Genomic DNA, 16,254 nt, shown 5'->3' with positions numbered 1-16,254 from the left:
TTACCTACAATGCACTTAGATCAATTCTGTAATAATAAATCATATAAAACCAGTACTTCTAGAACATTTTAGCTTTCTTCTTCTCTTAGGAAACTGATTGTAGACAGTCTGTTCCCAAACAAGCACAAAACTAAGGAACCACTAACCATCTGGTGATAGCACGTTCTAAGAAATATGTAAAAGTGTTCAAGTGCTCAGCTTACAAAGATAACACTAAGGGAGGGAATGGGGAAGATGCTGGACAGGAAGGCGGGAGAGAAGCCTGACAGGCCCCAGCCAGCCAGAACCACTGGATGACCTGAAGAGTTGGAAAAACCTTTGAAAACAGTTTCTTCCAGTAATGGAGAGGAGAGTTCCAGTTTCAGCAGCTCTGAAAAGTAAGAGCTGAAGAAGCTGCTGGTGCCGATTCCCCCCAACAAAGCCCACAAAGATCTCCAAGTTCGCATTGGCCACAAGTGGTCATCTCCATCCAACTTGGATCAAATAAGCCTAAGAAAATGGTCCCAAGTCTTGCTCCAAAAACCCTTTGAGTGGCATCAGCTTTCAGTGAAGGTGAAGATCATGAACCAGAAGAAGTGCCTCCAGAAGCAGAGATGCAGACGAAGAGTACTGGAGGGAGCCACCAACATCAGCTGGACCCAACGCCTTTCATAGAGGAAAGTATGGCTTTTCCCATACCCAGAAGCTGTGTGGGGTGGGGGCAGGATATAAAATCTCATTTTCGAACTCTACATGACCAAGACAAGTGTTTTGAGATGGGTGTGTAAAGAATGGTGTGAGCCATTCCTTTTTCTCTCTCTTTTTCTTTCTCTCTTCCCCCTCTCTCTTTCTCTCCCTCTCTCCCTTCCTTCTTTTCCTCCCTCCCTCCTTCCCTTCCTCCCTTCCTTTATTTCCTTCTTTTAGATTGAGTAGTACAAAAATATGAGTTTGAAATTAGAAGTAATTTATATTTTATATACAGATTTTAAGGCATGCTAATTTTGTCGTTTCACGTGATCTGTAACCTTTCTAACGGTTAATAGATAATAAATCAAAAGTGAGAATAAAAATAAAAAACAGAACAAAGATAACACTAAGGTATAATAGAAGTGTCACTGCGTACGTGTAAAAGGCCAGTTAATCTGTGAAACATTCGATTAAAACAACACAAGTATTAGATACATCTTATCATTCACCCTCCAAATCAAGCCTTAACTACTACAGTTTCCTGAGGTGGAGAGGAGAAAGTGTGTAGGTCCAGAGTTCAGGAGAGGCGCAAACCCCATGCAGGTCCTTTATGCCTCGGGTGTGGTGGGTGTGGCATTGGGCTCCATGTCGTCCTGGGGAGTGGGAGCTGAGGTTTCTCGCTCGGCCATTGCCTCTCGGACTTGGCTGCCTAAGACTGCATCATGGATACTGTGGAACAGAAGCTCTTTTAAGGCGGGATTTTCAAAAAACCGGTTGCGAGTGAGGTCATTCACCACTTGTGCTATACAAAGAAAAGAAACATATTTCACATTCCACGGTTTGTTTTTGTCTTTGGTGTGTGTGTGTGTGTGTGTGTGTGTGTGTGTGTGTGTGTGTGTAGTAGCTCTTGTAGACCAGGCTGGCCTCAAACTCAGAGTTCTCTGCCTCTGCCTCCTGAAGGCTGGTGTTAAAGACCCTTCACACTTGCCCCCACTGGGTTCCTTTTGACACTGAAGATTTTTCTAGACTTTTGTTTATATAGATGATGAGGTAATGGACAAATGGCATGTGCCATTTGGGTGTCTACAGGAAGATGCGCATCGGCTGAATTTGTAACTCATAAGCTGTTGTCTGTTTGCCCTCGATGGGGGCTGCTCCATTTTAAACGTCACTGCTTCCTCTGTGAGAATCTGTTCTCTGCCAGGCGCCTTTGACATGTGCTACTTGGGTTCGTGTTCTTGCCGACTTCACAGATTAATAATAATGACGATGTCTTTGTGTGGATTTTAAGCACCTTCTCAACCAAGATACAATATAAAACAAAAGCAGCAGGAAAGCTATTCCACTGGATGGAAGTCCTAACCAGCAGAAAGACCGACAGAATCATGACTTGTGTGTAGTAGCTCTAGGCCAGAAGGCCGTCTCAACACCTGCAGCTAACTGATTTCAAAACTGACTTTATGGTGATTTTTCAGAGGAGTGTTTTTTGTTTCAGTCTATAGAAAAGTTTAAATTATAGGGAAAAATGACAAGTGTAGTTAATTCTAAAAACAAAACAAAATAAAACAAAAACCAACCAGCCACCCAACCACCAAAAATGAGAATATTAAAACTTTCTCCATCTGGTGGCTGGAGAAATGGCTCATGAGCCACAGGCACTGCCTTTGCAGAGGACCCAGGTTCGGATCCCAGCATCAGTACAATGATTCACAACAATTCATAACTACAGTTCTGGAGGTTCTGATCCCTCCTCTGACCCCTGCGGCCATGGTACATGTCCATACATGCAGGCAAAGCACCAATACACATAAAATAAATCTAAAATAAAAAGGCTTTCCCATCCTAAGGTGTACTCACGGCTGCATCCGGCTAAGTACACATAAATCCCGACATCTCCGTATTCCTTCACGATCTGTAACGATATCGAAACCAAGTTTAACTTTTCTTGGCCCTGCTTCACGTGCAAGTCATTTTCCACTGATATGGGTTAAAGATACGAGATGCTCAGGTTCATTTACTCAGGCTTCTTAGCTTCAGCAATTACGCACCTTTAGGCTAATAAGCTAAAGTAATTTTGTACCTATTTGGTTTCCATGCCAACAGCAACTAAGAGTATCAAAGCATTATTAAAGTTTATTTTGGTGTAATAAAGGTAGTATGATAATGGTTTTTAAATAAATATTATGGAGATAGATACTAAGTTATGAACAGATAATGGGACATTTAGGATGTAGTGTTGGGAATTCATGAAGGCAGACTGGCCATAAACTGTTAATTGCTGCAGCTGAGTGAGGGCCGTACATGAAGATCATTAGATTTTACTCTACATTAAAAAATGTCCATAACCAGAAGTTTCAAAAGCATCCACAAAGTAAGAACTGACAGACAAGGGGCTCTGGTCCCTGCCCCTGAGGTGACGGGCGGAAAGCTGGGTGGACAGACACTGGATGGCTTGTTCCAGGTGGTACTTACCCCGGCCAGAGTTTTCACTCCGACGGAATCGATAAAATTGACTTGGGTAAAGTCAAGGATGATAGTGTGAACAGTTTCCCCCTGGGGCATAAATCGCTGCATCTCTTCAGGAAATGTTGTTTTGATGACTATTGGGGGGTATTTTACTGCATCATCCTCTTCTTCGGGCTTCGTGGCATCTTCTCCATCCACCTCTGCATCCTGTGTCAAAATTGAGGCCATACATCTTCTCCTTTATGTTTTAAAGTTAACTATTTATGCATATGAGTGACATGTCTGCGTGTATGTCTGTGCACCATGTGCGTGCAGTACCCACAAGGGCCAGAAGGGGCCATCATACCCCTGGGACTGGAGTTGCAAGCCATCATGTGGGTGCTGAGTCGAACCCAAAATCTCTGGAGGAGCAGCTAACGCTCTTAACTGCTGAGCCACCTCCCCAGCACCGTAAGTCATGGATTTTCTAATCTATGACTTTTTTTTTCTATAAGAAAATTTTATAATGGAAAATAAATTCACGTGTTCTCAAAACTCAGTATGTGTATTTATTCAGATTTAGCTAAGTTTCCTCAGATTCTAGTCTGTACACACTATTCTTCTCAGTCATTGTTCCCACTTTCCCTCCAACTTAGAAAATAGTCCCTATTGATGTCAGCCTGATGGGCCACATTACCAGAAGTCTAACTGCAAAAAACTAGTCTTTGGGGCTGGAGAGATGGCTCAGCAGTTAAGAGCATTGCCTGCTCTTCCAAAGGTCCTGAGTTCAATTCCCCGCAACCACATGGTGGTTCACAACCATCTGGAATGAGGTCTGGTGCCCCCTTCTGGCCCGCAGGCATACATGCAGACAGAACATTGTATACATAATAAACAAACAAACAAACAAACAAACAAAAAACCCTAGTCTTTGGGTTTTGAATCATCAGCTGAACAAAGTATAGTGTCAAATTTATTAAGGTCCTGTGTTATTTTAACTTTTCAAACAATGCTCTCATGGCTTATTTCATCAGCATCCTCATAACTGACTGTATCACGGTCTTGTTTATTTTGCTTTTGAGACAGGACCTCATACATCCCAGGCTGGCCTCTGCCCCCTGATGGGCACCAGCTCACCCAGCCTTGCGATGTATTTATATAGAGGAAGCCTAGAGCCTTCCCCATGTTTGCAAGTTCATGCCATGTTTAGATTTTAACATGGTTAAAGAGGGAAGACATGCAGATCAAGAGAAAAAGAGAAATTACAAGATCTTTTACCACTTTGACAACGGTCGCATTGGCCAGGTTGGCATTCCCAACTTCCTTTGCGTACTTCCTCATGGCCTTTCTTCTCGCTCCCATTATGAGTGCCGGGTTCACGCCAGTCTTTGCGAAGACAAGGTAGGCAGAGTTACACTTCATTAGTCCCAAGAACCCACGCGAACACCACTAAATCCCCAGTTCTTTCACCCTGGCCAACTGCATGCTGGGCCACGTTATCTTCCCAACCTTTCCCTCAGATGCCCTCAACTGAGTGACAGCCCTTAGTTATTTTCTTGGTCTGACTCTTTTTTTTTAAAATATTTATTTATTTATTATGTATACAATATTCTGTCTGTATGCCTGAAGGCCAGAAGAGGGCGCCAGACCTCTTTACAGATGGTTGTGAGCCACGATGTGGTTGCTGGGAATTGAACTCAGGACCTTTGGAAGAGGAGGCAATGCTCTTAACCACTGAGCCATCTCTCCAGCCCCTTGGTCTGACTCTTTAGTCAAGACTAGCAGACACTAAAGAACTTGGAAAAACAAGTGGTATTTACTAAATGTGGACTTGTGAGATTCGTGCGCTAGTCCTTGTGGGTAATGAACGCTGAGCTGGGACCACAGCCCACAGGGACCTCAGAGTGAGACTGCCTTCCCATTTGTTTAAAGAATACACATGACAAAGGAATGAGCTGATGGCTGCGTAACCATGGCAACGTGCTTGACGACAGACACCGCAGGGTGCACTTAGAACTGTTTAAAATAGCTGGGCGGGATCCCAATAGAACATCCCCATTGTCTTAGTGTGTGGGTGCACCCCTCGTGGTCCTGAGTTCCTTGCTCGTGCTCCGTCTCCTTCTGCTCCTGATTTGGACCTTGAGATTTCTGTCCGGTGCTCCCATGTGGGTCTCTGTCTCTGTCTCCTTTCATCGCCTGATGAAGGTTAATATTCAGGAGGATGCCTATGTGTTTGTCTTTGGATTATTGGGATCTCACCAAGGCCAGCTGGCCTAGGTCTGAAAAAGCATGGGATAAATCTGGACTAGCTGAGCATAGCGGACAATGAGGAATACTGAGAATTCAAGAACAATTGCAGTGGGTTTTTGATCCTACTGCACGTACTGGCTTTGTGGGAGCCTAGGCAGTTTGAATGCTCACCTTACGAGACCTGGATAGAGGTGGGCAGTCCTTGGGCTTCCCACAGGTCAGGGAACCCTGATTGCTCTTCGAGCAGATGGGGGGGGGGGGACTTGATCGGGGGAGGGGGAGGGAAATGGGAAGCGGTTGTGGGGACGAGGCAGAAATCCTTAATAAATAAATAAATTAAAAAAAATAAAATAAAATAGCTGGGCGGTAGTCGTGCACACTTTTAACCCCAGCGCTTGGAAGGTAGAGACAGGTGGATCTCTGAGTTCAAGACCAGCCGGTCTACAGAGTGAGGTCCAGGACAGCCAGGGCTACACAGAGAAACCCTGTCTTGAAAAACAAAATAACAAAACAAAACAAATAACAAACCCCAAAAGCTTACTATAGTGAATTTTTTGTATATTTCACTCTAGGTCGAGAAGCAATTCTTTCCTCTTCCAACCCACAACGCCCTCCTCAGAAACGATCAACTTTTAGTTTTTAATTTAAAAAATTAAAATTTTGTGTTTACCCTTATTTATCACTCTTAATGAATAATCAAAAAGGCGCTCACCTTTCTTTTTAGTGCGTTGCTATACAAGTCACTGTTTGCATAGTAAATTGGGGCATTTATTTGGAATATTTTTATTCCAGGAATTTCTTTCACCTGAGAGGTAAAAACATTAACTATTTTAACAGCTGGGTATATTTCAGAATCAAGATTGTGGTCAGCTCCCTCCTCCAACATGGAGATGAAACAGAAAGAAGGCCCTTGACAACAGAAAGTGTGAAGGGCCCGCTTCACAGTTACATCACTCAACAAAAACTCAAAAGGAGACTTACAAAGTAAAGGCTTCGTGTGAGGCTCTGTTACCCAGGCCTGGCCTCCTCTCCTGGGCTGACGCCACCCTCCCACCTCCACCTCACGAGGAACCGGGACCACAGGACTGACTGCCACGCCTCATTTGAAAGCTTAGAAAACACACATTCTTCTATTTATTTTATGAGTTAATCTTGGCTTCTTTTTTTAAAAACTACTAAACACAAGGAAGAGCTGGAAAAATCGCTCAGAGGAGGAAAGAAAACGGAGAAGAATGCTAGGCTATTGCCAGATGGGGAGTGCAGGCCAACGAGGTGAACACAGATTCACTTGGTTGGATCCACAATCAACTCAAGCAGGGTGAATTTTTTCTCCAGAAGCCTCATGGAACCCGAAGATGCTAGTTAGAGTTTAGTAATGAATAGAGAAATGTCTATTCTGACACCAGGCTCATTTCCCAACAGCTTACAGTGAATATCAGTCTTTCCCCAAGCAGAAAACAAATAAAATAGCTTTCAAAGATTTTATAAAGTCCTTGAGATTTTGCAGATGACAAGAACATCAAAATCAAAGAACGCTGAGGTTCTATCTAACTATTGAAGATGAAGTGGGCGAGGGCCGCCATCCCTCCGTCTAGGTCTTAGCATGACTAACACTGGCATTTCTCCGTTGGTTTGAACTCATCAAAAGAAAGCCATGTGCACACAAGATATCCTCAGCCATAGGGTTCGTACTCTATAGATCCACTCTTATTAAAAACGAATATCAGGGAGTGGGGTAATTCATACACCTCAGGTATATTAGGTATTAATAGAGTACAAAACGGAGTTCAGACGTCCAGACAGTGAAACAGATGTCTCCCCTTCTCTCCTTCCCCATAGGTAGACACACTTCCCGCCACATGCTCACACTCAGGTAGGTATCAGAGAATGGTCCTACCTCCTCAAACGCATCTATGTCAATGTATACATCGGTGTCAGGGAGCTGCCCCAGGACTTTGTAGCTCGGGCTGTAGAGAGAACAAAGGAGCAGTTCAATTGGTAAATAAGGAAAGAGTTGCCCTGACCCCTGGAGTGCTCGGGCACCCTTTCTGTACAGGTCTAGATCCTCCTGATCCCAGCAGAGGTCAGTGCGTACCCAGAGTGAAGAAGTCTCTTTTCATAAACATCCATCGGTTTTCTTTGCTGATTGTGGAGCCTGCCGCACCTCCTGCAGCACGCATAACTATGTGTTCTAGTTTGATGAAGATGATAAAGTTCCTACGAATCAGCCTCTGAAGCTGGGCAGTGGTGGTGTGCAGCACTTGGGAGGCAGTGGCAGGCGGATCTCTGAGTTGGATGCCAGCCTGGTCTACAGAGTGAGTTCCAGGACAGCCAGTGATACACAGAGAAATCATGTCCCCAAAAACAAACAAGAAGAACCAGCCTCTAGATCCACGAAGAACCACATGTGAATCATTGTCTCATCACAGGCTGTGGACTAAGGTTCCCAGCCACCCTGTGGAATGGGGATGCTGAGTCCTTGGGTTGTGTGGATGGAAAGACATAGACCATTGACTTTCACAAAGAGCTAGGCATGTAAGCAGCTATAGTCACTTACTGCCCTCTTACTAATTATCATCGTCCACATCACTGTTCCATGTCTTCACCCTCAGAGGAAGACCAATGTGTAGAAGGGAAGGATAATGTCTTCTTGACCACAACAGCTCTAGCCTCGCCTGTCTCGGGGCAGCATAGCAGAACCTCAACAACTATCAACTCAAGGAAGATTGTAGTTATTTTATCAAGCTTTCCAAAGCTGGCGAAAGCATGAACTTTCAGGTGAAAGAAAGACTCCATTGTAGCCATAGCGCCCAAAGTTCAAAGTTAGGAATGGTTTGTAGAACGCAGGCTTCTCCTCTGGGCTGTGTCCTCGGAGGGAACCCCAGCGTTTGGAAAATGCCTGTGCTGGACAGCTTTGTGTCAGTTTGATAGTTTAATGTCCTTTCAGAGGCATCTGAGAGGAGGGAACATTGGTTGAGAAAATGCTTCCTTAAGACCAGGCTGTAGTTAGGCCGTTTTCTTAATTGGTGATAGGTCGGTGAGGGCCCAGCCAAATCTGGGTGGGGCCATCCCTGGGCTGGTGGTCCTGGGTTCTATAAGGAAGCAGGCCGAGCAGGTCACGGGGATCAGATCGGTAAGCAGAACCCCTCCATGGCCTCTGCATCAGCCCCTGCCCCCGGGTTCCTGCCCTGTTTGAGTTTCTGTCCTGACTTCCTTCAACAATAGACTATCATGCAGAAGTGTAAGACCAATGAACCCTTCCTTCCCAATTTCCTCTTAGTCATGTTATTTCATTATAGCAATAGAAACCGTAACCAAGACAACACCAAGACCATGTGCTAGCAGCTGGCTCCTGGACGGGTGCCCTAATTCTAGAATAAGAAGCCACTGAGAGGGCTGGAGAGATGGCTCAGTGGTTAAGAGCATTGCCTGCTCTTCCAAAGGTCCTGAGTTCAATTCCCAGCAACCACATGGTGGCTTACAACCATCTTTAAAGAGGTCTGGTGCCCTCTTCTGGCCTGCAGACATGCACACAGACAGAATATTATATACACAATAAATAAATAAATTAAAAAAAAAAAAGAAGCCACTGAGAACAGACAGGTATTCTGAGCAATGGTCTCCCAAATGCCAACCTGCAAAATTCCAGGACAACCAGGAAGGACAGGACATAAAACTCAATTCTAATTATTTTGAGGGAGACGAAGAAGTGTACCATTAAAGAAATAAGACAAAGAACAACCGTTGATCAGAAATCATGAAACCCAACTCAGTAAAGAGAACAAGTCATTTACTTCCCAGATTCTATCCTGTGGTTTGTCAGAGGATACAGACCTTGTTTGTCCTGGAGCTGAGGGCTGGTCTGGGGCCTTGTTTCTGGAAAGTACACACTCTACTCCTGAGCTTCACCCTCGGCCCCTAGGTATCTTTAAGCACACTACTTACCAGAGCTCCGAGAGAGAGAGAGCTCCTCTATATTCCAGTAAGAGCTTGTATAACATTGGGGGAAACTTCTTTAAGAAAAAATGGACAGCAGGGGCAGGAGAGAGTTGGCTCAGTCGTTAAGAGCACTTGCTTCTCCTCTAGAGGCCCCTGGTTCAATTCCCAGCACCGGTAAGTCAGCTTTCAACTGTCCACAGTTCCCATTCCAGGGGATACAACACCCTTCTTTGCTCTCCGTAGGCACTGGGTGTGTGCACAGTGCACAGATGTACACACAGGCAAAGACACTTGCACACATACAATAAAATGTGTTAATTAAAGTAGTCAACTCCGTTCTCAAATGAGACCACACGTTTTCTTTATGTCATTTCAATGGTGAAAATGTTCTCTTCCTACCTAGACAGCAGGAGCATCTGTTGTTTTGCAGGCAAAGGGTTAACATCCCCCAATAATCCCACACCAAGGGGCTTTCAAAACTTAAAGGACCATCCTGTGACTTGTCACTACAGGCAGACTGACCTCTGACCTGTGTATGACAGGTGGGACGGACACTGCCCTAAGCTGAGTGGGTGGTACCACTGTAAGGTGCCTACATCTCTGCTCCCCTTATTCACATGTGAAGCTCTTGTTTTGAAAGGTTGTTCTATGCCTTCCCCAGATGACCCAGTTTCTCAGCAGGAAGAAGGGATGACAGAGCCCGGAAGCTCAGAGCGGAGGGGCAGCTAGAACCTGTGAGAGCAGGCGCAGAGTTAGCGCCACGGTGTTGACGAACCGTGATGGACTCAGAAGAGGGGGAGCAAGCAGGCGCCATGTTGGTTAGCGCCATGGTGTTGACGAACCGTGATGGACTCAGAAGAGTGGGAGCAAGCAGGAACGAAGGTAGCATTCAGGCTCTCAGAATAAGACCCTTGCCAGGTCTCCTTCAACCGTGGCATAGGAGAGCATCTCACACAACTGTATGGAATTATTTTTAATCCCCCTTGCCCCTTCAATGTTGGGGCTTGAATCCAGGGCCCTGAACATGCCAGATTTGTGTCCTATCGTGAGTCTCTTCTTCTAGCCACATGGGAACTTCAGCTGTGGTGAAGAACACGGTGGTGGAGAAGTATTTTACGATGTATTTTATTTGCTTATTCTGTGGAACACTTGCTTAGTGATGTAAAGATGTGTTCCTTTCTTTTTTTTTAATATTTATTTATTATGTATACAATATTCTGTCTGTGTATGTGCCTGAAGGCCAGAAGAGGGCGCCAGACCTCTTTACAGATGGTTGTGAGCCACCATATGGTTGCTGGGAATTGAACTCAGGACTTTTGGAAGAGCAGGCAATGCCCTTAACCACTGAGCCATCTCTCCAGCCCCGTGTTCCTTTCTTTTATGTTGCATTTGTTTAACTCTGAAGCTGTGATCCTTTGCCTGTCTAAAACACCTGATGGTCTATTAAAGAGCTGAATGGCCAAATAGCGAGGCAGGAGAAAGGCTAGGCGGGGCTGGCAGGCAGAAAGAATAAATAGGAGAAAAAGGGAGAAAAGATCAAGGAATAAGAAAAGGAGAGGAGGACTTCAGGGGCCAGTCACCCAGCCAAACAGCCAGCTAGCCATGGAGGAAGAAGTATAGAAAGATGTACAGAAATAGAGAAAGGTAAAAGCCAAGAAGCAAAAGGTAGATGAGACAATTTAAGAAAAACTGGCTAGAAATAAGCCAAGCTAAGGCTGGGCATTTATAAGTAGTAATAAGTCCCTGTGTGTATTTATTTGAGGGCTGCATGGAAGGCCCCCAAAGAGTGAAAGACAACATCAGGACACTTGCACCGCGTCAGCTGGGCACTCACCTCTGTGTTCTGTAGATCACAGTCAGCAAAGCAATGATCACAGCCGTAATCAGTCCATAATCCAACCCCAGGAACAGGGAAGACACAAAGGTGGTAAGCCAGATGGTCTAAAGGAAAGCCGAAAGGCTTCTAGAGAATCATGTTAATAATTCCATAAGAAACACACGCAGGCATGCACGCGCGCGTGCACATGCACGCCTCATCCGAATAACAAATCCACGGCATTGATGTCTTTCTCACGCGTTTATTCACGCTGCTGGTAGCTGCTGACCTCTAACGCACAACCCCCTTTACTTACCAGCTCTATTTTGCTGGTTCTCCAGAAGAAGGGCAGATCTGAGAACTGCATAAACATCCCCTTCAGGTTGACGATCACGATGGCCGAAAGCACAGCCTGCAACACAGCACAGTCGTCCCTGTCTCTCCGGTGGGGACCACAGGGCCTCTGTTGCTGACTTCTCACTGCCTTCTCTCTGCCCGTTCCGCCCCTTTGTCCCGCCTAGCTTTATGGGGCACTCGGGGCACCTTCCAAGCTGTGGGCACCAGGATTTCCAGCATGTGGTCATTTAAAGTTGGTCCTAGAAAACCAGGTGTGTGCCCTACCAGAAAATCTGCACGACAGCTAAGAGGTCCAGGATAAAATTGGCAGCCACAGGAATTATTTCGTCTATAGTCTTCCTCCTCATGACTTCATTCTTTTTTCCTGATTTCTCTTAGATAAAATACAACCAGCAAATAAACGAACTGTTGTAGGTCATCTCGGAATTTTAATGAAAATGTAAGGCCATTGAGGGTCAGAGGCAGAAGGTGTCTTGGGGGTCAGCCAGCCCAAATGTTCCTTTGCAGATGAGGACACTGGCCAGGAGGTCAAGGATGTGCAGCTGTCGGTAGGTGAAGGGCAGGACCGGGTCCTTGCTATGGCGCCACTACTGCCCTGCTGAGGTTCCAGTGAATAGAAGAAAAGCCCAACCCCCCAAGACAGCCACAGAACATGAACGGAACAGCGTGAACTCCCTCCCACCAAGCCCACGCTACACACCTGGGGCAGTGACTCGAAGAGGAATCCCGTGGCTAGTATGACCAGCAGAATCATCAACGAGGCCAGACAACCTGCAAGCTGGATGGGAGAAGACACACGGAAGGGGCTTTGAGACCAGAGTCAAAAGTAGGCACTGGGCTGGGCTTATCTTGGCCATTTTCACCATGGGAAAACCAAGAGCACAGCAGTTTAAAGAATTCTTCCAAAGCATCACATAGACGTCCTACACTAGCTCTTTACCTCAGACTCATACCCTTCCCCCCTCCTAGACAGTGAGTTCCTCTTAGGGCTTTTAAACAGAACTGAATTACAGAAACATCCGGCCAAAAGCTCGTCAGAGGTGGAGAACGGCGTTGGATGCCAACCTGAGACCAGGGACAGAGTCTAGCATTTGCTGTCCAATATGGCAGCTGCCCATCCCATGTCATGAGTTCAGTTTTTAAACATTAAAATGAAAGGTCTTGGGTGCATAGCCACATTTCAGGTACTCGAGAGCCACGTGTTGCTCCTGGTACAAAGAATAAACATTTCCATCATTGGATGGAGCTAGTGTCATGGTCAGACTCAGTATCTGGCTGGCAGAAAAATCTCATGTCTGAACATTTAAGGTTTACTGTAGCAGGTGGAGTGTCGTGTAACTTCCAATTTAATGGGAGGATGTACCTCTTTCCTATAGATTCGAGTGTGTGTGTGTGTGTGTGCATACATGTGTGCATGTATGTGCATGTTTCTCTGTGTGTGCGTGTATGTGCATATGTGTGTGCATATGTGCGCACGCATATGTGCTTGTGTTTGTGCATATGCATGTGCACGTGTGTATGTGTGTGCACGCGTGTTTGCGTATGTGCATGTGTATGTGCACGTGTGTGCATATGTGTGCGTGTGTGTGCGTGTGCGTGCGTGTATGATTTGCTTCGACCAATCATGCCTTCCTCTGGCTTGTGACACAGCTCACTGGAGCATGGCTCTGCAGGTAGCTTTTTTATTTGATTTCAGAACAGAACCAAGAGACTCACCGTCTAGACCGCCAGTTCTCGGAGGCCTGTCGTGTACGCACCTGCGTCACCGTCTAGACCGCCATGTATGCACCTGCGTCACGTCACCGTCTAGACCGCCATGTATGCACCTGCGTCACGTCACCGTCTAGACAGCCAGTTCTCAGAGGCCTGTCCTGTACGCACCTGCGTCACGGTCTAGACTGCCATGTACGCACCTGCGTCACCGTCTAGACCGCCATGTACGCACCTGCGTCACGTCACTGTCTAGACCGCCAGTTCTCGGAGGCCTGTCCTGTACGCACCTGTGTCACGTTACCGTCTAGACCGCCAGTTCTCGGAGGCCTGCCGTGTACGCACCTGCGTCTTCCCTCCCGTTCCCTCCTGAACAAGGCTTCGCGACAAGGAGCACGAGATTGAAAAGGTCTGGAAGAGCGATCCGATGGAGTTGCAGATCCCCAGGGCGATGAGCTCCTTTTCCGTGTGGAAACAAAGCACAGGCACCGGTCACTCTCAGGGAGGAGCCCAGAGTGCATCAGATACACCCCGTCAGCAGCACAGGCTGCCCCTTCGCTCCGCAAACGCTGTTTCTTTAGCATGAGTCCAAAATCGGAATTAAGGCATATCGTATAGTGGGAGGAAAACTGGATTTGTATTGTGCTGGAGATAAATGCTGTGATTCTTACCTACTCCCTCTTTCCCAAACCCACTCTCTATACAAACAGGGCTTTAAAAAAGACTGCAAAAAAGCTGAGAAAATACTTTTCAAAAGAGAAAGTTCTGGACACGAGTACTGGCATCTTTTAGATGTGTGGCCTGTTGCTTATGACAAAATGCATGCCAGTGTCTTCTTTGGACCTGGGAGTCCTGCTCTAAGCGCTACTTTGGAATTTCTAGGCTGGCTTTATATAAATGTGGAGTATCTGGTTCCTTTAGACACGTTCATGCCCTGTCATCCCAGCACTTTGGAGGCTGAGGCAGGGTACCACAAGTTTGAGGCTGGCTAGCTACAGAGTGAGACTGTGCCTCTAAAATAATCGGTATGCCATTGTGTAAAGAAAAAGTATCTGCCAGCTGGGCATAGTGGTCCACGCCTTTAACTCTAGTACTTGGGGGATAGAGACAGGTGGATCTCTGAGTTCAAGGCCAGCCGTGTCTACATAGTGAGTTCCAGGCAAGCAGGAGATGTATAATGAGACTCTGTCTTGAAAACAAAATAAAATAAGATAAAATAAAAAAGTATTTGTTTGACCTTTCTCAGAAAGGATTCTCATTCTATGCGAAGATTTGCTATTTTGTAACATTTATAAAGAATCTGCCATAAGAGGTGGGGGAAAAAAAGGCAATGAACTAAAATAGACATTAGAGCAAGATTGCAAGTCCTGGTGTTTGGATTAAACACCCACAGGCAGGTATATCATAAAAGAAGGCAGCAATGCTCTTAACCACGATGGAAATAGAAAACACTATCCTGAGTGAGGTAAGCCAGACCCAAAAAGAGGAACATGGGATGTACTCACTCATATTTGGTTTCTAGCCATAAATAAAGGACATTGAGCTTATAATTCATGTTCCTAGAGAAGCTAAATAAGAAGGTGAATCCAAAGACAAACACATAGGCATCCTCAGGAATATTAACCTTCATCAGGCGATGAAAGGAGACAGAGACAGAGACCCACATGGGAGCACCGGACAGAAATCTCAAGGTCCAAATCAGGAGCAGAAGGAGACGGAGCACGAGCAAGGAACTCAGGACCACGAGGGGTGCACCCACACACTGAGACAATGGGGATGTTCTATTGGGATCTCACCAAGGCCAGCTGGCCTAGGTCTGAAAAAGCATGGGATAAATCCGGACTAGCTGAACATAGCGGACAATGAGGAATACTGAGAATTCAAGAACAATGGCAGTGGGTTTTTGATCCTACTGCACGTACTGGCTTTGTGGGAGCCTAGGCAGTTTGGATGATCACCTTACGAGACCTGGATAGAGGTGGGCAGTCCTTGGGCTTTCCACAGGTCAGGGAACCCTGATTGCTCTTCGAGCAGATGAGGGAGGGGGACTTGGTCGGGGGAGGGGGAGGGAAATGGGAAGCGGTTGTGGGGACGAGGCAGAAATCCTTAATAAATAAATAAATTTTTTAAAAAAAAAGAAGGCAGCAAAGAGAAGACAAAAATCCCAGCAGTCAGGACTGTTGTGAGTTTGAGGCCAGCCTGGGACACATAACGGATTCCAGGTCAGTAGCCTGTGTGAGACCTTGTGTGCGGCAGCGATGGAAGGGAGGGAGAAAGAAGAAGCGAGGGAGAACGGAAGGATGGAGGGAGAGCGAGAAGGAGGAGCGCATTGCAGGGTCAACTAAACACGGGCTTCAAATGTGTCCAGCACCAGAATGAAGGCTTCCCTACTAAACTTGTCGCCTCCAGCAGCTCGCGCCCCAGTGAAATTCCCCGTGTGAAACTGACAATTTTTTTACCTGATTGCCATCAACCTGGTAGCCGTGTTTATTAGCCAAGGTCTTGGCCATGGAGATGGTCACGGAAAATCCCACAATGGCTATGGCGATCGCATCCACGTACACGAGGTGGAAGAGACTGGTGTCCGGGTTGGCGGGTGGGAGTAGCCTGAAAAGCCAAGGCGACCGTGCAGGTAAACACACAGAACGGGGTGGGGGTGGGGGCGGAACGCGGGGGGGGCGGGGCAGAACGCGGGGGGCGCGGAACGCGGTGGGGGGGGGGGCGCGGAACGCAGGGAGCGGCATTATCTCCCAATGCAATGCAAGCAGTGCCTCCCAATGCAATGCTCAGTGCTCGGGTACTTGTTGGTTCTTAGTGGCAGCAAGAAGGGCCCTCCTGTTGCCCACGTCCTTTTCTGGTCCATGCTGCGGAGCGACTTTCTGCGGGCTAGGCTATCTGTGTAGATCAGGGGCTGAGGTATTTTATAGCAGGGTAACCTCATGCCTGATGTCAGGTCTAAGTAAGCCTAGGGTGAAGGCAGGGGCGGTGGAGTATTCAGATGCCACAGACATCCAAGCCAGGCTTCAGGGTGGAGAGAGTTTGGGACAAGTGCGGCTTCGGCGGAGAACTGT

At 46.6% G+C, this 16,254-nt stretch overlaps 1 protein-coding gene and 1 pseudogene across 1 annotated transcript in view; one reads left to right on the top strand and one right to left on the bottom strand.

Moving 5' to 3' along the window:
- The first annotated feature begins 234 nt into the window (after positions 1 to 234).
- Positions 235 to 767, top strand: LOC121458646 (annotated as a pseudogene).
- A 350-nt stretch (positions 768 to 1,117) lies between these two features.
- The window catches only part of Slc26a5 (solute carrier family 26 member 5), a 55,933-nt gene continuing 40,796 nt past the window's right edge, over positions 1,118 to 16,254 (bottom strand). The window contains exons 9-19 of the mRNA XM_041668304.1: positions 15,643 to 15,790; positions 13,529 to 13,642; positions 12,174 to 12,251; positions 11,433 to 11,528; positions 11,135 to 11,241; positions 7,259 to 7,328; positions 6,074 to 6,166; positions 4,390 to 4,497; positions 3,139 to 3,339; positions 2,524 to 2,578; positions 1,118 to 1,468 (exon numbers count right to left, since the gene is read on the bottom strand). Of these exons, the coding sequence (XP_041524238.1) occupies positions 1,275 to 1,468; positions 2,524 to 2,578; positions 3,139 to 3,339; positions 4,390 to 4,497; positions 6,074 to 6,166; positions 7,259 to 7,328; positions 11,135 to 11,241; positions 11,433 to 11,528; positions 12,174 to 12,251; positions 13,529 to 13,642; positions 15,643 to 15,790 (1,264 nt within the window). The 3' untranslated portion in view covers positions 1,118 to 1,274. The remainder of the gene's footprint in view (positions 1,469 to 2,523; positions 2,579 to 3,138; positions 3,340 to 4,389; positions 4,498 to 6,073; positions 6,167 to 7,258; positions 7,329 to 11,134; positions 11,242 to 11,432; positions 11,529 to 12,173; positions 12,252 to 13,528; positions 13,643 to 15,642; positions 15,791 to 16,254) is intronic.

The sequence above is a fragment of the Microtus oregoni genome, unplaced genomic scaffold (assembly GCF_018167655.1).
Source record: "Microtus oregoni isolate MIOR12 unplaced genomic scaffold, Mior012 000018F_ref0000195, whole genome shotgun sequence".
Lineage (NCBI taxonomy): Eukaryota > Metazoa > Chordata > Mammalia > Rodentia > Cricetidae > Microtus > Microtus oregoni.
This window is presented reverse-complemented; position numbering and strand designations above follow the sequence as displayed.